Source organism: Monodelphis domestica, chromosome 2 (genome assembly GCF_027887165.1).
Source record: "Monodelphis domestica isolate mMonDom1 chromosome 2, mMonDom1.pri, whole genome shotgun sequence".
Taxonomy (NCBI): Eukaryota; Metazoa; Chordata; class Mammalia; order Didelphimorphia; family Didelphidae; genus Monodelphis; species Monodelphis domestica.
In genome coordinates, this window is record NC_077228.1 from 450,178,576 (window position 1) to 450,199,804 (window position 21,229).

Sequence of the window (21,229 nt, forward strand, 5' to 3'; positions counted from 1 at the left end):
TGATCCCTGTTTTTGAAAGGCCAAAGCAAAGATTTCTACAGCAATTGTTTTAACTTTAGAAAATTAAAATGTGCGGTTCTAATTTCAAACACAGAGAAGGCTTACAACATTATTTTTTTAATATGGAACTAGACACTTTAAAAGTTATATAAATGAGCCAGATTTTGAAGAAAAACATTCTATTGGTCTTATACTGGTCTTATCTGAACATCCATATTTTACTGCCTTAGAGATCTTAAATTTAAGAATATTCAAATGTTCAAAATGGATAGATAGATGTATATTAAATATAAATCTCCAGTTGGGAACTGAGAATGTATGGCTATTGAAACACAAAGCTATTAAACCATTTATTCAAATAATAAATAGAAATGTTCTTTATTTTGAATGTTATATACAAATGTACAAAGCCACTATGATACTTCCACAGTGATTAAAAATATTAAAAACACATACACAACCCTTCCTCCCCTCCCACCCCTTATTCATTCACTCTCTAGATAAATTTCTCTACAGGACCAGAACATTTTGTCCTGTGTCCTGGTACAGCTGAGTGCATTTTTTCCCTCCCCATTTGGTTACCCTTTCCCCCCCAGTACAAAAGATATGTTGTGAGCACTTCAAATAAAGACTATGGTCTTAACAAAAGCTGACCCCTCTTCCCCCTCCCTCCTGAGTCCAGTGCTTGAAAACAATTCCAGTAACTGTTTCAGGAAAGACATGTGTGTGTGCAAAGCATACAGAAAGGACAGCTAAGAGGAGAGAACAAAGCAGATGATGAATCACCTGTTGTATGACAACAAAGTATCATATCAGTTAAAACATTCATTTACCACCGTCTACAATTTCCTGGAGATTACATCCCTTTCCCCATCAGAGGTGCTTTTGGTGCTGAATTTCCAGGATCTGCATTGCCTCCCCACCCCCATCGTTCCCGTTTCTGGTGAAAAACAAAATCTAGATGGATCAGACGTTATGAGATGCAGCACCAGGTATCCGATTAACCCAAGTCCAGCAACAGGCTTCTCGGAAGAGAAAGAATAAAAATGTCATTCCAATCCAGCTGCCAGTGCCAGTTACCTGCCTGCTCCCAGATTTCTCTCAGAAACTCCTGACTCAAAACCTGGCTTATGCACAGGGCTTCCAATGCTCTACAGGAAGCATCAACTGGAATCACAAACCAAACTCCAAGGTTTAGTTAGAAGAGACTACATGTTCCTTTTCCTCTTCCAGTTTCTGGTCGCAAAGCAAGGAGCACTGGGGTGTAGAAATGAGTGTTTGTGGTGGGGTTTCAAGGCATTTGGGGGAACCTGATTTGTAACCTCAGGAATCGCAAAAGGAAACGGCTGACTCCATAGGGCAGGAAGACTGATGCAGAATGCTCCTGTCGAGGGCCAGATAGTCAAAAGATGAGGGAAAGGGAATAAATCTAGGTCTGGAGAAAGAAGTGGCCAAAGTATTGCTGTTGCTGCCACCCTGGGCTGGAGGAAATGTGTGTATGGCGTATGAAGAGTAAGAGAGCCAGTAATGGGGACCCAGGCTAAGGGAAAGCAGTGGTGATCTGGAGTTTCAGTCCTAGTGAGGCATAACTGTGGGCTTTAACTCTCAATATCCCACAGACATTCAAAACCGGGAAGTAAGGGGAGGGTAGAGCATCTATCGCCCTGCTACTGCCTCAGAGGGTGCCCAGGTGAGGCAGGGTCTCCAACTTCTCAGCCCTGTCTCTCGTGGCCGCGGCATTCTCCACACCCCGTAACCACTCGGTACACTTCCTCACCAGGCCCTCATCCACTGCTTCAGCTTCCTCTTCATATTCTACATCATCATACTTATGGTGCTCATTCAGGAGAGATATCTTCAGCAAGGTTCGTAAGTCCCCACTCCCCAAGTGCCCTCCTCTGGAGGTGGTGGAGAGGGGTTGCATGGCACCAGAAAGGAGTTGGGGTTGGGACTGTGTAGGGCGGCGACTGGTGCTCCCAAAGCCACCAACGGGGGTGCCACCGGCGCCGCTAATGGCAATGCCCTTACGTTGGCCTGAAGTGGTACCCATGGCTCCAGCTTTGCTCCGGGGGCAAGAGGATAAGAGGCGTTTGGTGTCTGCGGCTGGAGAAGGGAAGGGTCTGCGTTGCCGAGCTAGCAACTGCTTCTCCAGGTTGCGCCTCTGGATCACCAGAATTGCCTCTGGGGTCAGGCTCAATGAGAATCTCACAGCCTCCTCCTCCCCACCACTGCTGGTGCCAGCCCCTGGTCCTGGCACGGAGGACCCGCCAGCTGCCAGGCTCTCACAGGAGTGGGCCAGCCCAGGCATAGTGCAGGTGGCAGGGAGCAGCGGGCGAGTTGGTGTGGAGGTGGTGGCAGTAGCAGGCGCTAAGGGTTGCTGAGTGGGGCGCAGTGGGGGCTGTGGCTGAGTCCTGCTGGCTGCTGGGCCTGGGGTTCTCTTAGCCAGTTGCCTCTTCAGTGTTGCTGATGGCCAGGAACTAGAAAGGAGCATCTCTGCCTTTTCCGGGGGCCGTTTCTTCTTTTCACCTCCAGCTGTGGGTGCCAGAGAACCCGGGACGGGAGGGGCATGCACGGCGGTCTTCCTCTGGGTTGTTGGCTTCTTTGGCAGCTCCCTGGTAGCAGCAGCATTGACAGTGGGAGGTGTCGGAACCCCGGGGACTTGCTGCTGCTGCTGTTGCTGTTGCTGTTGTTGCGGCTGCTGCTGCTGAATCGGTGGAAAAGGCATGTTTGTTGTTGGGCTGCTGCAATATGAAAAGGAGGGGTCCCTTTCTTAGTCAGTCGCGCAAAGGAGGAAGACAGGTCTCTCCAGCCGGAATCCTGTAGTGCCTTGTTATCCTCTCCATCTGTTGCTGAGACTCTTCCTGGCTCTGTCCTTCCTTTCCCTCCCTGCACGCTCCCTCTCAATCCGACAGCTGCGAGATCCGAGCTCTTTAGATCCTCATTTACCCAGGGGCGAGCCCAGGTATTGCGAGCAAGAGGTGGAGCAGCTCTCTCCGTCAAATCCGTAGTTCCGGAACCTCAGTAGGTGGCGGAGGCTTCAATTCCCGTGGGAAAGCTTAGCCAAGGTACTGGCAAGCTGGAGAAAAGCGTCAACTCTCTCTGCCTTGCTCAGTCTGAATGAGATGCGATGGGCTGGGTTGGGCTGACAAGAGGAGGAGGAGGAGGAGGAGAAGGAGGAGGAGGAGAGCGGGGTAAGGCGAGGAGGGGGAGGAGAAGGTGGTGGAGGAGGAGCCCTGAATATGAGTGTTTGTGGAAGGATTGAGCACTCAGAAGTCCTGGTGCTGTATTTGGCCGCTCACGGGAACCGAACTGTTGAATGGATAGATACCTGCTACTGCGGATGGGGAGAAGGGGTGGATGGGTGGGATAAAATGCAAGTCACAAGCCTTAAGGAGAAAGCATTGGGGGACCGAGGCAAGAGCTCTCCTCACAACCCCTGCTAATGATTAAAGCTGTGATAGAGCAGAGCGGGAGGGGTTCTCTGTGATAAGGAGTCCTTAGAAAGGCAGAGTTCTGTTCCTCCTTCTCCAAAGAGTCCTTGCATATTGGAGAAGTCCTCCTTAATTACCCAAGGTCTTAAAAAAGGTGGGAGGGAAATACTGACAAATAAGGCTATTACCGCATTAGAGCATGGTGTCATTGGAGAAAAAATAAGATTTTTATGGTTTGCAATTTATTGAACATGTGGGAGGAAATATTCAGCCTGAGTAATTAACCTTTTGATTCCATATCTATAATAAAATCTATTCATTAGTTAAGTAAATCAACATCAATTCAAGGCAAAAAAATAATAATAATAACCCAGTTCTACTGGATAGATAATGCAATTTTTTAACCCTTAGTTTTAGTATCAATTCTTTAAAAAACAAACAAATATACCTTTCTATCATAGAATCAGTATTGCGTAGGTAGAGGAGTGGTAAGGGCTAGGCAAAAAGTGACTTGCCCAGGGTCACACAGCTAGGAAGAAGTCAGATTGGAACCCAGGATCTCTTTACTCCAGACCTGGTGATCAATCTACTGAGCTACCTAGCTGCCCCTAGACAAAAGCATTTATTGATCATCATGTCAGAGTACCTAGGTTCAAATCTTGGCTCTATCACTTGCTATCTGTGCAACTTCAAAGGTTAGCACAGTACCTGGCACATTGATAAATATTGATTGATCAATCTTGGGCAAGCCACTTATCCTCTCTGGGCCTCAGTTTCTTCATTAAAAAAAAACGGAAGGATTGGATTTGATGCTTTCTAAGGTTCTTTCAATCTAAAATTCATCTATCTCATATTCTGGTCCAAATCATGATTGTTCACTATCTTGTTTTTATTGAGTGCCCCGTGAAATAGACTGAATAGTGAGGGGAATGGAGCCCTCAGGACTAGTAGGAGGGAAAGCAGATGATGAAAAAGTAAATTATTCACTCTTCCCTTCTCTCTGTAGTGAGGTCAGAGATTATGGGCACAAAATATTACATAACATAGAATGACCAATGGTTTATTTCTCATTATTAAAAAAGGGGGGGAGGGGTGCACATATAAGGAAATGACCAAAGGGAAAAGGCATTAGTGAGTTGTTTTTGTTTTGTTTTAAGGTGGCCCAAATCTGTGATTTCCCCAGTTCTGGGGACTCTCAGTATGGAAATTCCCTCTGCCCAACCAGAGGAACAATTTACAGGCTAAAAGTGTAGATTCAGTGATCAGAAACTGAAAGGTTTAGTAGTGAGCCCAAGATCATTAGACTCAAAAGGACTCAATGTAGGACTTGAACCAAGCTCCCCCTTCATCCCTTGCACTATGCAGTCTTTCATCATAATGATCACTATTATTAATTCATGAGATAAAATCTTGCTTGGAGCTTGTAGGGACACAACATATGTGTGGGGGGGGAGAGAATAATTACTCGGCAACGTATTAAGGACAGTAAAATGATAAACAGATAGGTGAACCCATGTCATTAGGACACAGCCTGTGGTCAGAGAGAGCTTGAGATAATCTATGGAGCTTGGCCAGATCTTGTAATAAAAGCAGAAGGTGTGGCTATGGCTGGCCTCCTGCCTGGCCCTCAAGGAGCTTTCCATGTTTGTTGAATAAACAGGATTTAGCTGATTTGGGGCTAGGGAAGAAGTTACTGAGAGAAGCTGGGGATTTTTGAAAGTCAAAGTCAAGTCCCGTAGGGTGGGCACAAGGCTTCACTCATGTATCTGTATTTATGGAGCCTGGAATAGTATCTGGCACACAGGAATAGATTAATAAATGATTTTTTTCTAAAAAGTCTTACTTTCCACCATAGAATCCATACTATGTATTGGTTACAAGGCAGAAGAGTGGTAAAGGCTAGGCTATGGGGATTAAAGGAACTTGCCCAAGGTCACAAAGCTAAGAAGTGTCTAGGTTGGATCTGAACCCAGGACCCCCCCCCATCTCTAGGTCTGCTCTTAATCCACTGAGCGAACCAGATGCCCCCCCCCCCCATTCTGTACTTTGTATTTATTCCCCAGCAAGACCAAATAAGGAAATCCTGGGGAAATGGGTGCAGGGAAAGTTCTAACAATCAAGGGAAATACATTCCCCAAACTGGCATGTTGTTCTTCCCTATAACTTTTTGTCAAGGTTGGTTCAGGTATAGTGATAGTGGTAGTGGGTTATAAAGAAGACTGGAACAGAGTAGGAGCCACCAGGGTGTGCTGAAAAGTAAATAAGAGTGGCATGTACCAACCTGCACCCTCTGGGCATCTCCAGGGAGTCCTAAGACCCCAGAAGCATTCCTCCCCTCTCTGGCACACTGAAAAGAAACAGTCACCACCGAAGCCTTCTTAGAGGGTCCTCCAGCATCTCTGAGCCTTCAGGAGGGGAGAGGAGACCAAGCAGAGGATGCTGTGTTCCCTCTGTGCAAAAGGCTTCCTGGAGGTGGCAGCAGAAGCCTTTGGCCCAAGATGTGGCACTGGGCCAGTCCCTCCAGGGGCAGGCTGGTCTAACACTGTAATAAAAACAAGACCCAAAACACCGGAGTTTGCAGTTAAGAATAAGCCACTGGCGCTGCGTTGCTTCCTTTCTCCTGTAGCCTTTCAACATTGAGCTGTATTTGAAATGCAACATGTGACAGGCTCCAGTCCAGAGACCCACCAGAAGAGTGTGCAGATAATAAAATTTACTTCTTGCAGAGGCTAAGAGGAGAATACAAATGAACCAAAAACAAGAAAGATGGTGGAAGCTTGACTGTTCCTCTCCTAGGATTGTGTAGCAGAGCAAAGAATACATCCAAGAAAAGTGGCCACCCTTTCATTCAGTGAAAGGGAGGAAATAAGAGGCTGATAGGAGACTATTTTATAATTAGCATAAGTTTTGAAGCCACATTTCTTGGGCAACTGCTGAGGACAAGAATGGAGTCTTAAAACATGCTGTTTCTTTTCCTCTTGAAATGACTAAATTAGTTATCTTAAATAAAAGGATTTGGTTTTTTGTACCATCTTTTCAGGGACCCCAATGTGGAAATTCCCTCTCATGAATAATTCCTCATAATTTAGAATCTGTTTATAGAGCTGCTTGGGGACCCCTAGAATTTAAGCAACTTGACCACAGTTGCATAACTAGCTGAGCACAGGATTTGAATCCAGCTCTTCATCACTCCAATCGACCCATCGACCCATGATATGGTGCTCCCTCTCATCTGAAAGGGATAATTTGAAAAATACATTTATTTTTCATTTTGTCCCGATAAGATTAAAAATTAATAGTCACTACTCCAAGTATTATATTTTTATGAGATTTATTAACAATAACTTGAAGGAAAATGATAGCCTGAGTAAAAGGAGCAAAAGAGAGAGAGAGAGAGAGTCAAAAGGTGGAGTTACAGCAAACTTTTATGTACAACATGTAAGGATGCAACATGGGGATGAAAGGAAAGGGATTCTGGGAGATAAAGTCCAAGGGTACAAATTCTATTTACACATATTCCCCTGTGATCCTTTGGGAGAACTAGTCTCCCCAAGGGATCATTTAAACATAACAAACTTAAAACTCTAAAGATTTTTAGCTAAAGGCATATACAATATTGGGGTTTCTAAAGGGAAATTACAATAATTTGGGGGAAAGAGGGAAATGGAAGAGAAAAAGAACAAAATCTATGATTGCTACATTGACAAAAAAACAATTTGGGGGCCGTCCCTGTTGGCATAAGAGTGCACATGCACAATAAATGCATTCAACCACCCCAGAGTTCAATTCACCACATCACAAAATTCACTCTGGATCTGCTAGTGCAGCATATGGTTTCTGCAGGCATCTTCATGGCACCTTCTCCAAACAGTTCACTTTCTGGATTTGGGGAGGTAGCAAGTCTCTAATCCTAAAATTTCTCTCAAAAGAATTTAAACTTTGCATTATAGGATAATAATACAGTCCTCAAATTGATTTGACATTGTATGGGTTTCAAACTTTCTAACTTTAACAGAATAATTATTTTTGAAATTGCTACAAGTTGGGAGCAGCTGGATGGCTCAGTAAATGGTGAGCCAAGCCTAGAGATGGGAGGTCCTGGGTTCAAGTTTGGCCACAGATGCTTCTTCTTACTTGCTTAACCTTCTGACTTTGTCACTAGGACAGAAGGTAAAGTTTAAAAAATGATGGCAAGTTATTAACAGAGTTTTCATTCAATCACTGATGATGTCAAATTTATCATCGTAACAGCTAACACAAATAGGAGCTAATGATCATATAGCATTTACCCCATGCTAGGCACTGTACTAAGTGATATACAGTTTTTATCTCATTTGATACCCTCAACAACAATGGGAGACAACTGTTCTTATCCTCATTTTACATGGGAAGAACTGGAGGCAAACTGGAGGAAGTGACTCATCCAGGATCACACAGATCCTAGGTGTCTCTGGTCCCATCTGAATTTGGATCTTCCCAACCCAGGACTTGGCATGGCATCCATTGTGCTGCCTTACAACTGTGTAACTTACTCCAAAACATGACATTTCTCATCATGAGGTGCAATGTGGTTCTATGGAAACAGTGCATTGCTGAAGGAGACTTTGGGGAAGTCAGACATAAGCTCTCTTGTGTGAATTTTAGTTTTACTACACCCTGCTTAGTCTTTAGAATTCAAACAACCAAGAATGCATATACCCCCACTTAAGGATTGGGTGTGGGGAAGGACGGCCTATGACCAGCAGGTGCTAGCAAGTGACAAATCAGAAACAACTGACTGACCCCCTGGGCTGTCCTAAGCCAAGCTTAAGCCATCATTGGAACATGTGAGAGACAGGAAGTGATGTAAAGAACTGCCTTTATATTTCAAGGTACTTCCTATGAGAGGGGCTTTTTGAGGTTTTTGAAAACTTGGGTGGTAAAACTTGACTTGGAGGAGCTCAGAAGTTATGTCCTGAGACTGTATCCCTTAGGCAACCACGTGGTGAGAGTTAAGGCTGACTTCCCTTTCCCTTGACCCTTCTAAAGGTTCCAGCCTCCAAGTAGGCCCCTCATCTTGGAGGAGGCTTCCTAGCTAGAAGCCGAGCTAGATTTGTTAGATTTGAAATGGTTGATGTCCTTAAACTGTAGTAGTTAAAAGAGTGATGTTGTAAATTGTAGTGAGTTAAAATGGTGGAAGATATAAATTGTGATAGATATAAGAGAGGGTGAGTAAATTTGACCGCAGAAAATATGTTTCACTACAGTGTCTTGGTTTTTAAATCAAATATAAGGTGGTCGCCAGGGAAAAATTCCCAATTATTCAAATACCCAAGTCAACTGGGTTTTATAGAGATTTTAATTAATACAAATGTGGAATTAAAGAAAAGAGAGAAAGAGAGAAAAAGGAAATAAGTATGAAGGGCCTTAAGCCAACATGGCCTAGGCCTGAGTCTTAAGAGAGAGAGATCAGTCAGTCAGTCTTTTAACACTCACCACAAGGTCTGTCTAAGCAAGGATTCTAGTGACACCAGGCCAGCTCCATCTCAGCTGACTTCACCAGAGAGAGTTCCAGCCAGAGTCCTCCTTAAAGAGCCTTCCAGCCAGAGACTGTTCCAAAGGGCCTCTCTCCAGAGCCTCCAGAGTGACAGAGTCCCCTCAGAGGAGCTCCAGCGAGACCTCCTTAGAGATTGTCCTCCAAGAGCTTCCCTTCTCCAGAGCCTCTCTCAAGAGATTCTTCCCAAGCGATCCTCAACAGAGATCCTCCAAAAGGATTTCTTTCAAGAGATTTTGCTTTTTCTTATATAGGGGTTTTTCTCCTATGTCACCTCCCCTAAGTCCTTACATCTACCAATCACTGTAGATGTTTTCCAAAGGACAGCCCATCTGAATTCCAGCTAAGTCGACAAATCTCCTCAGTAAGTCTGAACCAGAAAAAATGCTGCTGTGTCGACTAATCTCCTAAGTAAGTCTGAACCAGTGAAAACACAGCTGAGTCAACTAATCTCATTAAGAGAAAACTTGCTGGACCCTTTTAGGTACCTAGCATCTCATTGTATCAATTCTAAAAAACAGGCATGGCTCAAAGAACTCCTTGCCTTATTATAAGCATGGGTCCAAGTACTTTCATTGTTTAGCAAGGATTTTTCTCCCCTAAAGCAGTCTTAAGTACGGGTGGAGTAGAGGTCCTCCCATTTCTGATCCTGGTGAGTTCTCACATCAAAATGAGGAATGTTTTCCCAGTAGGGAATTTGTTCCAATGGAGGATTCCTCAATGTGGAAATTTTTAACATTCACAAGTCTGAGAAATTTCAAGATTTACAGATTTAATCTTCTGGGAAGGCCCCTTTACTGAGAGGCCTCTGAACTCCCCCTGGCTCAGACCTGGCTGGAGTAGATCTTTACCCCTTTCCCTCTTTCTCCTTCTTAATTTCTTCCCTCTATTGTAAATAAACCACCATAAAATTCCATTCTGACTTGAGTATTTCATTGGGACTTAGAATTTAAATCCCTGGTGACCACTAAATAATATATTCAGTCTCAACCCCAAATTTACCCCTTACACTTGAGAAAGGCTGAGGGGCAGTCAGGTAGCCAGGCCTGAAGTCAGGGGGTACCTGGGTTCAAATATGACTTTGGATACTTCCTACCTGTGTGTGACCCTAAGCAAGTCACTTTAACCTTGTTTGCCTTAAAAAAAAAAAGGCACCCTATACCTCTAGATTAAACAATTTTGCCTATTGGTATGGAAACTACATACATGGAAACCAAAATTTTAATTGTGGAAACCTTGTTTTTAAATTCAAAGGAATCAAACTTTTCTCTCTGAACTATAAATGTGGATATAATTGACCCCAAAAATTTGATTTATAGGTCATTCATCTTTAAAGTTGCCTGGGGGGAATAAAAGAGATTTGGTTCTATAGGACAGTGGGGAAAGAGTCCTACCTAGGCATATTTGTTTTTAATGAAGTATTGATTTTAAAGTTTTTATGAATATCTTTTCTTTTTACACATCTCAATAGAATCCTTTTTCCTTCCTCCTCCTCGAATCTATAATAATAAAAACAGCCAGCATTTCCCGACACCTGCTCTGTGTGCCAGGTACAGTGCTCACTGCTTTACACATATTGTCCCATTTCATCCTCACAACCACCTTGGGAAGTAGATGCGGTTATCATCCCCATTTTATACCTGAGAAAATTGAGGCAAACGGAGGTCAAATGACTTGTCCAGGGTCATAAGCTGGTAAATGTTCATGGCTAGAGCTGAACTTGGGGCTGCCTTTCTCCAGACAAGTTCCTATCACCGCCCCCAACAAGCTGCCTCTGCTATTCTTTATAACAAATAAAGAGGGAGGAAAAGAAGGGTTTGGCCAAACTCTTCTACATGCCATCCCATCAGACAGCAGAGGCCAGGCCTCTGTCTCCTCTGTCCTGATGGAGAGGCCTGAGAGCCCTCCCTTCCCCAGAAGGTCTCCCAGCTCATCCATCCAGCACCCCCATCCCTGAGGGGCAGAGGTAGGTGGACTCAGCCTAATCCAGTGATGGGGAACTTTTAAGGGATGGAGTTCCAGGCCCCAAGGAGGGAGGGTGCTCATGTGCCGTAGGAGGCAAATCTAGAGTCAGGAAAACTCATCTTCCTGAGTTCAGTTCCGGCTTCCTCGCACTTTCACTGGCCATGTGGACCTGGGCAAGTCACTTAAGCTCTGCCTTTATCCACCAGAGAAGGAAATGGCCAAGCACTCTGGAATCTTCGCCAAGAAAACGCCACAAACAGCATGGAAAACGGTGTCACAAAGAGCCAGAAATGACCGAACAACTCCAGGAACAATAAAAAGACCAGAGAATGTTAGAGCTGGAAGGTCCCAAGAGAGAATGGAGTCCAGTTCCTTTTGTGTTACAGAAGCCTAGAAAAATGAAGTGGCTGTTTGCCCAGGGTCACAGGAGCTCTTAGCAACAAAGACTGGATTTCAATCCAGGCTTCCAACTCCAAATTCAGTCACATTGGAGGGATTTAGCACCATTCGGTTCAATAAGCATTTATGCAACAGATATTTGAAGAATGTAGTGATAACAAGGAATTTGCAATTGCTGGTGTAGCAGTTAGTAACTGCTTGGGCATAATTGCTTTAAATAGTTGATTTTTCACTTTTTAAGCAGGACATATTTTAAATGGCTGCAAATGCTTCCTACCTTGCTTACACACACACACACACACACACACACACACACACCCCTTTCATTGATTAATTAATGGTAAGTGAAAAGCCTGGCAAGTTTTGGAAAATAACAGAGAATTCACATATAGGTAGTGCTTTACAGTTTACAGCGAGCCTGCTTTACAAACCAGTAAAATTCATGCTGCAAATATCCTCCCCCCCTTTTTTTTTAACTCTTACCTTCCATCTTGGAATCAATACTGTGTATTGGTTCCAAGGCAGAAGAGTGGTAAGGGCTAGGCAATGGGAGTCAAGTGACTTGCCCAGGGTAACACACCTGGAAAGTGTCTGCGAGGCCAGATTTGAACCTAGGACCTCCCATCTCTAGGCCTGATCCACTGAGTTACCCAGCTGCCCCCCAAATATCCCATTTTTTTGAAGGCCACACAGGTTCAGAGAGCTGGGCCCCCTGGGGAAACAGGGCTGGAGGAGGGGGCAGGGAATCAGGATTTGAACACAGATGTTCTCACCCAAGGCTGTCTCATGTTTGTTATTTTTAGTTACCTGCATTTTTAGGATGGTATTTTTATGAGTCATGTGAAAAACTCTCCCCTGGGCATAGTAGTTTAGTTTCCTGAGTCCAGACTGTCATTTAGCACTCCTTTGGAGAGGATATTTGTGAGCATTCATGGGATATTCGTGTCCTATGCAAAGAATACATATTATCAACTTTAACACGGCATTAATTCTATTATCACATGAACCCATAACCATACACCTTATTATTTTTTATTTAATTAATTTAGAATCTTTTTCCATGGTTACAAGATTCATGTTCTTTCCCGTTCCCTGTCTCCTCCCATAGCCCAGGAGCAATTCCACTGGCATAAACATTGTTTATATTATAATCTGGGAAAACTAAAAGTGTTTCTTGGGAGAAAAGACTTTATTAGTCAAAGGCCCAGGACTCCAGAGATTCCAGGCTATTTGAACTGGTTTGGTCCAGGCAGATTCCAACCCCTTCCTGAACTTCTGAATTCTGCCCAAGCGTGCATTCCATCACTTCCACCTTATCAGGACAGTATTCTGCATCACATGTACCCATTCACTCCTTCCACTGGGCTCTGGAACACCCACGCCCTCGTGAACAAGCTTCCTTTCATCTGAGACCCACAAGGGACTGGGCCTCCGGGCGGCACTTTCCCTGATCCTGGGTAGGAAGCCAGGCTGTTCGTCACTCCCTCTACCATCACCACGAAGCAACCTTCCCTCTTTGGAAGTCTCTGCTGCCTACACTGATCACCCAACCAGGCTGTGGTGGCTTCTCTCTACCTCAACATCTTCCCTCTGACTAGGGACAAATCCACAACTTGCAGAATGGAATGAAAGGATTTACCTTTATGCATGCTAATGATCAGGACCTCAACATACCCACTCAAATACCCCCACTTCCCACTTGCTTGTCCTCCTCAGTGATCAATTCCCTCATTTTGCTCCAGCCAGACCCAAGACTAATCATTGCCATGGACCTTGCCATATCCACAGGAGTTCTACTATTTTGTCCAAGAACTTCAAAATTCCCCTTTTCCAATCACAGTTTAGCATTCCATTTTTCACTTCGTTTTACTGACCCTGACCCTTTTTCGTCCTCATCATGAACTCTGAACTCCCTCTGCTTCTCAGTATTTGCCTAGGATGTCATCTGCATACACTCCCTTTTCTTCTCAATTTCTACCCAACTCAACTCTGCTCCATCCTCTCCTTTTTAAGAAACAAAAACCAAAAACATCTCACTTTCTGTCTTAGAATCAATACTGGGTATTATTGCCAAGGCAAGAGTGATAAGGGCTAGGCAAAGGGCATGAAGTAACTTGTCCAGGGTCCCATAGCTAGGAAATGTCTGAGGCCATATTTGAACCCAGGACCTCTTGTCTCTAGACCTGGACCTCAATCCACTGAGCCACCCATCTATCCACACCCTCTACTCTTATATCATTTGTCTTTTTGTCCTGTCTCTGATCATGCTTTGCCAAATCCAACCCTGGATTTCCTCTTTCTACCTCTTATACTTCCACTCAAAAGATGAAGGTAGTCACAGAACTGTGTTTAACGAGTTTATGACAAATATATGTGAAATAATTGTAACTGGGCCCTCACCATGGCAAAGCATCCTCTTGATCCTTTTTCATTTCTCTATCCCATTCACCACAGAGATGGTTACAAACCTCTACAAGTCTCCCATAGTACTCACAAACCCCACTTTATCAGTGTAATAATTAAAATTTAGTTTCTTTGCTAAAAGTATTATATTTTTATGAGGTTTATTAAAGATTAAGAAATAAAGAAAATACAAAATAAGTAATGCACATGCCTAGGCCCAGAGCCCATTCACAACCATTTACTCTATATCTTGCCTGCTAGATAGAGAGCCACATGTGCAGGGAGAGAAGCAGGGAGAGAGAGTGGGTAGGTAATAGTCAGTTTAAATACCCCTTTTGCTCTCGGCCCAGGAGAGGACCTCTGGTGAGATTTCAGGGAATTCTGGGAACTACCAAGGACTTCTAGGAATTGAAGTCTGGGGTTCAAATCTCCATTTTTACATCAGCTGAGGGCTTCACCCCATATTCCTCCAAGAAAAATGAATAAGGCCAGTTCTCAGATATCTCCCTTTTCTCTCCTTTGCCTCTCTGAATTATCCCCTATCGTATACATTTAATAAATGCTTGTTCATTCATCATTCATCCATATCCACTGATTCCTGTCCTGTGGACAACAAATGTGCTTAAATCTTCCCTTTCCTTAAAAAAACAAATAAACAAAAACTCTCACTAGATCCAAACAGTTCTATTTGCTTTTGTTTTAAATCCTCCCTTTATCAGCTAAACTTGAGGCAGTTGGTGTCTCCACTTCTAACTTGTCTGCAATCTGATTTCTGACCTCATAATTTGATTTCTCCATGAACCTTTAATTGCCAAATCTAATAACCTTTTTTCAAATCCTCATTTTTAATTTCTCTGCAGAATCTGACACTTTAAACCATCTTCTAGAATCTGTTCTTTCTCTTTTTTTGACAGTTTCTTTTTCTTTTAACTATTGCTTCTAAGTCTCCCTTTCTGGGTCTTTTTCTGTCATTCTCAATAATTGTTTCACCTGAGGTTCTATCTTGGACTCTCCTCTTTTTTCTCTCTAAGCCCTCTCAGTTGAACCCATCAACTTCCATGGTTCAATTAATATTATTATACAAAGGAATTCCAAATTTATATAGTAATTCCTAATTTATTTCCTGAAGTCCAATCCCAAATGCTTTTTGGAGATTTTGAATGGAATATTTTGTTGGCATCTCAAAACAAACACATCCAAGCAGAACTCAATTTTTTCTCCTTAAACTCGCCCCTTTTGAATGTCACTATTAATTTTAAAGGCACAGACACCCTTGAGTCAACATGGTTTGAAATCTGTCATCTTCAACTCCTCATTCACTCCTGTGGAAAGGAAAACTGAAGCAAGTTCTGAGAGTTTGTAAATATGTAGCATAGCATGTATATATGTTGTATATAAGATTAGGTTATAGATTAGACTAGGGATTTAGAGAATAGTTATAATAAATAGGAAATAAATTAGGAGTAAGTTAAGCTTAGCATAGACAGTTAATTATACTTAGAATTAGACTTAAACTGCACTTGCAAATAGTAAACTTTTAATTGTTTATTGTAAAGCTGATGCTGAAATTGTATTTAATGGAAATATATATATAGATAAAATAGTTTGCAAATAAGTATAGATATATAAAATAGGAAAAATGTTTGTATTAGTTTAACTTAGCAAGAGTAAGTAATATTGGCACTAAGATTCAAATTTCTTGTAATGGTTTTGTTCAAACATTTATTGTACTGAATTTATTGTAAAAAACCCCACACTACCCTTACCCAAAACTTTCCTGCAAAGAATTCCTTAGAGCAGTAGATAAAGTTAGCATAGAATAGTGATAGAGTAATTGAGGGAAGTTTATTATTTTGGGGAGAGTAGTTAGTAATTAGATTTAGTAGATTGGTAAGTATAATAAAAATAAGTGACCTTGGGGAGGTCACAACAAAAAAAGAGGACAAATGTGGAAAGGAAAACTGAAGCAAGTTCTGGACTACCATTTAGGTGGAACAAACAGCGGTTGGAATGTTAGAGAGAAAATATTGACAAGAATGAGTTGGTGGGGGGAGGGGTACTTGGAGTGACAGTTGGTCTCTGACCCTCGGACTGGAAGGAGAGTTCTCTCCCTGTCTCAGGATAGAAGTTCCTCTATTCCTGGACTTTTCCCAACTGTGTGCTCTCCCTGGATTCCTGTGATTGTGTCATCGAAGAAAAGGATTGAAGGGGAGCAGTTTGAACTGTAAGGCTGGTCTTTCGGGGCATCAACCCAAAGACACAGGCCCAACCAGCTCTGAAAGTCAGAACCTTTTCTTCCTCTTGTTGTCTACTGCTAAGGCTTTGAACTTAAGAAAGCTAGCACAGATTAGCATAGTCAGGAATAAAAGAAACCCCCCACCAGCCTGCTGAGGCCTGGCCTCAGTTCAGAAGCGGAGAGAGACTCAAACCCAATCTAGGGAACCCCTCTTCTCCCTTCCCTGATACCTCCCAATCCAAACTTGTTATTAAATTTATCTTTATTTAAGTAACCATTGTCAGAGAAGAGGACTGTTATTTCAGGGGACATAGAGGGAGCTGTTCAACCCTAAACAGTCCTTATCAGAACCCTGCTGGGAAACCTTGGCCTGGGGAAAGGCTTGTCCCTCAGGAGGGTCCTTGCTTACCTGCTCGGGGTATCTTCAACATCAATCAATAGAGAAGACATTCCCTCAGGCTATCATAGGTGGCCCATTTCTCAGGAACCCAAATTTTCAAAGATAGCCTCTCAGCAGGGGTATCCCTCTCCTTTTATCTCACCAACAGCCATATTCTCTCTCTCCCTTCAACTCCTCCATTCCCTGCTACAAAACCTTCCTTATCTCCAGAACCCCCTTCAATCCTCTACAATTCCTTTAAATGTTACACTCCACAGAGCCAATCAGCGGCCAAATCTTAAAATTTCTACGTGTATAGTATCTCTTATATATGCCCTTCTCTGTTCACACAGCCACTACTAGCTCAGGACCTCATCATCTCTCACCTGGACTATCGTAATCACTCCTAGCCAGAAATCTCTGCTCACTCCAATCTATGCTCCACATAACTGCCAAATTAATTTCCCTAAAATGCAGATCTAACCACGTCATTCCCTACGCAATAAATTCCAGCGGCTCCCAATTATCTTAAAGATCCAAAATGAACTCTGATATTTAAAATTCTTCACAATTCAGTCCTTTCCTGTATATTCAGATTTCTTATACACAACTCTACAGTCCAGCCATATTGGCCTACTTGCTATTTTTCATACTTAATGCTCCATCTCTCAACTCCATGTCCTTTATTGGCTGTCCCTCACATTTTGAACGTCTTCCTTCATAAACATGATTCTTAGAATTCCTGTCTTCTTTCAAGAAGCAACCCAAATGCTACCTTCTCAAAGAGGCCTGTCCTGGTTTCTAGCACCCTTTACCACCCACCAGCTGCTAGTGACTTCTCTTTGAAGGCCACCTTCTATTTGTTCCATGTATCACACATGTGCTTACGTTGGAACATGTCATCTCTGCCATTAGAAAGTAAAAAAGCTAGTGTTTTTCTTTATATTCTCAGAACTTAGCCCAGTGCCTTGTACAAAGTGATTCTTAAATGCATGTTGATTAATTAAGAAAGGCAAGGGACTTAGGAAAGGGTCAGACTTCCAAGCTGTGGAACATCTAAAGGCGTCCATCCATTCTTCTTGTTTGAGAAACCTTCCCAAGCTGAATATCTCACTGAATATCAATCCCTTTTTGTCTGCAAAGATGGCTTCCCCCATTCCTTCATTCTCCCAAGTACTTCTGTGGCCAACTAGGTTCCATGAATAGCTTTGAGGAATAGGGATAGAAAATAAACATGTAATTTCATGGTTCAGGAAACTTTGACCTAGCTCCTGCCAGCTCTAAAGAGTTGTTAAATTTTAAGAAGAAGCATTTCCACCTCAGCAAAGCTATAGATCAACACTTACTGTTTTGTTGACGGTTTAGACTTAAGAAAGTGATAAGAGGAAATGTAAATAATACTGATCAAACTCAGAAGTGTTTTGTAATTTGTGGGAGCCAGATGTTAAACATTTACCAGCCTCCCCCTAAAGACAAGTGAGTACCTTCTCTGCAACTTATGGTAAATAGAGGTTAAATAATTTGCCCAAGGCCCCACAGTCAGTATAGTATGTACCAGAGAGAGTTCTAGACCCCAGGTCTTCCTGATTTTGAGATCAGTTCTATATCCATTATACCAGGAGTTTATAAACTCCTTCGTATTGTTTCTAAGACAAAAGGTAAGGATTTTTAAAAAGTGGTGTTCTAGCTCTAATACTTCCCATATTTCCTTTGACTTTTTATATCTGTTGCTTAAAATGGGAAGTCTGGATGGGATAATGGAATCTATGTCACAGGTTGCTAGGTTTCCCCAGTTTTTCCTTAAAAAACATTCTCAGAAGATCATTTTGGAGATACATATTAATATGTTAATTATATATTGCTTATATGCAATATAATATATAATTATATAATACATGAACATGTAATTATATGTAAATTACATTATAATTTACACTTACATAGAGGGCTTTATAATTATGAAATTCCTTTAACAAGCATGAGTACTTATTAAACATTTATTAGATACAAAGTCCTGTGCTATAAATATGAAAAACAAAATAGCTCTTTGTCCTCAAAGAGATACAGCAGTTCTTGACCTGGGATCAGTGAACTTAAAAAAAAATATTTTGTTAACAGTATTTCAACATAATTAGTTTTCTTTGAAATCCATGTAATAATATAGATCTTTAAAATGTCTACCATTTATGTAGCACTTTAAGGTTTGCAAAGCTCTTTATAAATATTATTTCATTTGATTATTCACAACAATCCTGGGAGAGAGGTACAATTATTATTCCCATTTTACAGATAAGGAAATGGAGTCATAGGTTAAATGATTTTAACCAGTTGGCCACATTTGAATTTAAGGGTTTTTTCCTGACACTCTAATTCACACTTCATTTTAGTTGCCTACAATGTATTTTGCTTTATGCATTTAAAAACATTTTTCTGAAAGGGGTGTATAGGCTTTACTAGAATTGCTAAGAGGACCCCTCCCCCCAACACACATTTTTAAGAATTCCTACCAAGCAGGAAAAAAAAAATGAGAAACCATATTATCGACTAGAGAGTGGGGCTAACAAAGGGCCTAGGCTCCATTCAATAATAAAGGGTCAAATAATATCAGCATTCACCCCAAAGGTTATTGTTCTTCATCTAACAGCAGAGGGCATTCTGAAGCACAATTTGGCTAACTTTCTAAACCTCCTTCTACCTCTACGGTCAGTAGGCAACACTGCTGGTCTCAGTCTTTGAATCAACAGTTCTCAAATTTTTGGATCTCGGGTGTCAGCGGGTCTGGAGGGTTAAGAAGCATGAGGTATGGTAGGAAGGATGAGATCAAACACCTGTGCAGGGTCAGGAGGGCTGATGGTGCTGATAGCAACCAAAAGCACTTTATTGCAAGTTACATCTACTTTTATAAGGGGTAGAAAGCAAGCTGAGGATTTTGCGCAAGTTTCCACTTACACAATGAAGGTGAATGATGGATAAAGAGGTACAATGTGATCTGTACCTCATTGAAACTACACAATGATTTCTATAAGATAATTAATCAACATGTAACAGCCTAGTTTCTATTCCCAAGGAAAATGCATACATCAATGACTGATTTATATTGGTTAATGCTAGTGCCTTCTCTCCAATTCATTATCTTGTATGTCTTTTTTTTTTAACCTCTTCTATCTAAGAGACCAGGCAGACTTGGGTCTTCAGGTAATTAAAACCAAAGCAAAAAACAAAACACCAACCATCAGGAGTACCAGGAGCACAACCTGAGTGCTCAGATTCAAGCCTCCCTTCTGACTGAAAGCAAGCCCCAAAGATAGAGATACAAATATACAAGGTTCATATTCAAACCTTCTTTAGGTAGCTTAAGTGATCAGATCTCAGCCCATCAGTGATCTGGATTAGACAGAAATTCCTTCTCTGGGAGATCTGGGATGCAGCCAGGCCTCTGGCTTCCTACTGCTACATACATTCACTAGGAAACCGTCTCACTATCAAAGGCTTATGAGAAGAAAGTGGCAGCAGAGTTGTTCTGAAGAAAGCATCTTGTAAATGGGTCATTTTTGTCTCTTCCTTGCCTTCTCCTTGAAAAGTTTTCACTGACATTAATGCAAATTGGCCTGGCTATTCTGGAGAGCAATTTAGAATGAGGCCCAAATCAAGAGTATATCAATAAGTATTTATTAAGCATCTACCATGTGCAAGGCACTCAGGTTACAATGTAGGTAAAACAATTAGAAAAAAATCTCAAGGAGGTCAGTCTAATGGAGGAGACATCATGCAAATTAACTATGTGCAAACAAGATGCATACAAGATGAGGCAGCTGGGTGGCTCAGTCGATAGGGCCAGGCCTAGAGATGGACAGGAGATCCTGGGTTCAAACATGGCCTCAGATACTTCCTAGCTAGGTGAGCCTGGGCAAGTCAGTTATTCCAGGCACTATGGTAAGAACTGAGGATACAAAAGTGGCAAAAGGTAGTTCCTATCTTCAAGTTTACAATCTAATGGGGGAGACAACATGCAAAAAATATATATACAAAGCATCTAGAGACAGGATAAAAAGCTCCTTTACTAAATTGTGGATAACTTCTGAGTGAGAGATAGATCTAAACCCTAAAGAGATCCAAGAAAGAGGAAAAGAACCTATATGTACAAAAATATTTATAGCAGTTCTTTTGGTGGTTAAAAAAAAACTGGAAATAAGGGGGTACCCATCAAGTGTGGAATGGCTAAACAAATGATGGCCTATGTACACAATTGAATACTACCATGCCATTAGAGGAACACCACAGTTTCAACTAATGATATGAGATTAAAACAAGCAGAACCAAGACAATTTATACCATAGCATTGTAGACACAACCCTGAAAGACATAAAAACTACAATTAAAGTAACAATCAACCATGAACTCAGATAATGAAAAATGCCACCCCACCCCACCCAAGGCCAACCTTCATGCCACTAACTCATAGGCTCTTTCTTGGAAAGCAAGGTTGTCAGGAAGAGATCAGTACACTCACTCCCCCCCCCCCCCCAATCCTTTCAGTTCCTGTTCTTTGCATTACCAGGACTTAATGCTGTTTGCCTACCAAGAAATGCTATGCCTTCAATGGAAAGGATGTCAAAAATTTTGATAGAAGTATTCAGATGTGCTGTTCACTAATGAGAAAATGTCATACAAGTCTGCCAGCTCTTTTTCCATTTTTCATCTTTATATTCTTCTAGTTTCTTCCATAAAAACTCTCAGGATATCTCGCTTAATTGGGAGTTAGGCGGAGCTTTATGTAAACTAATTTTTCCCACCACTACTCCTATTTAGACCACAATATACACCACATTCTTGCCCTGTATTCCCTCATATGATTTTACAAATAAGCTTCAATTCTACATAGG

The 21,229-nt window shown here is 42.0% G+C and overlaps 1 protein-coding gene across 1 annotated transcript; it reads right to left on the reverse strand.

The window, feature by feature from the left end:
* Positions 1 to 349: 349 nt before the first annotated feature.
* On the reverse strand, positions 350 to 15,199 carry PRR18 (proline rich 18). The gene has a single exon (XM_056814386.1). It carries the CDS (start codon positions 2,723 to 2,725, stop codon positions 1,676 to 1,678), a length of 1,050 nt encoding a protein of 349 aa, XP_056670364.1. The 5' UTR covers positions 2,726 to 15,199; the 3' UTR covers positions 350 to 1,675.
* Between the last annotated feature and the right edge of the window lie 6,030 nt (positions 15,200 to 21,229).

What these genes read in the sequence shown, in the direction of transcription:
- PRR18 (XM_056814386.1), bottom strand. Translation starts at nt 2,725, where the DNA reads ATGCCTTTTCCACCGATTCAGCAGCAGCAGCCGCAACAACAGCAACAG.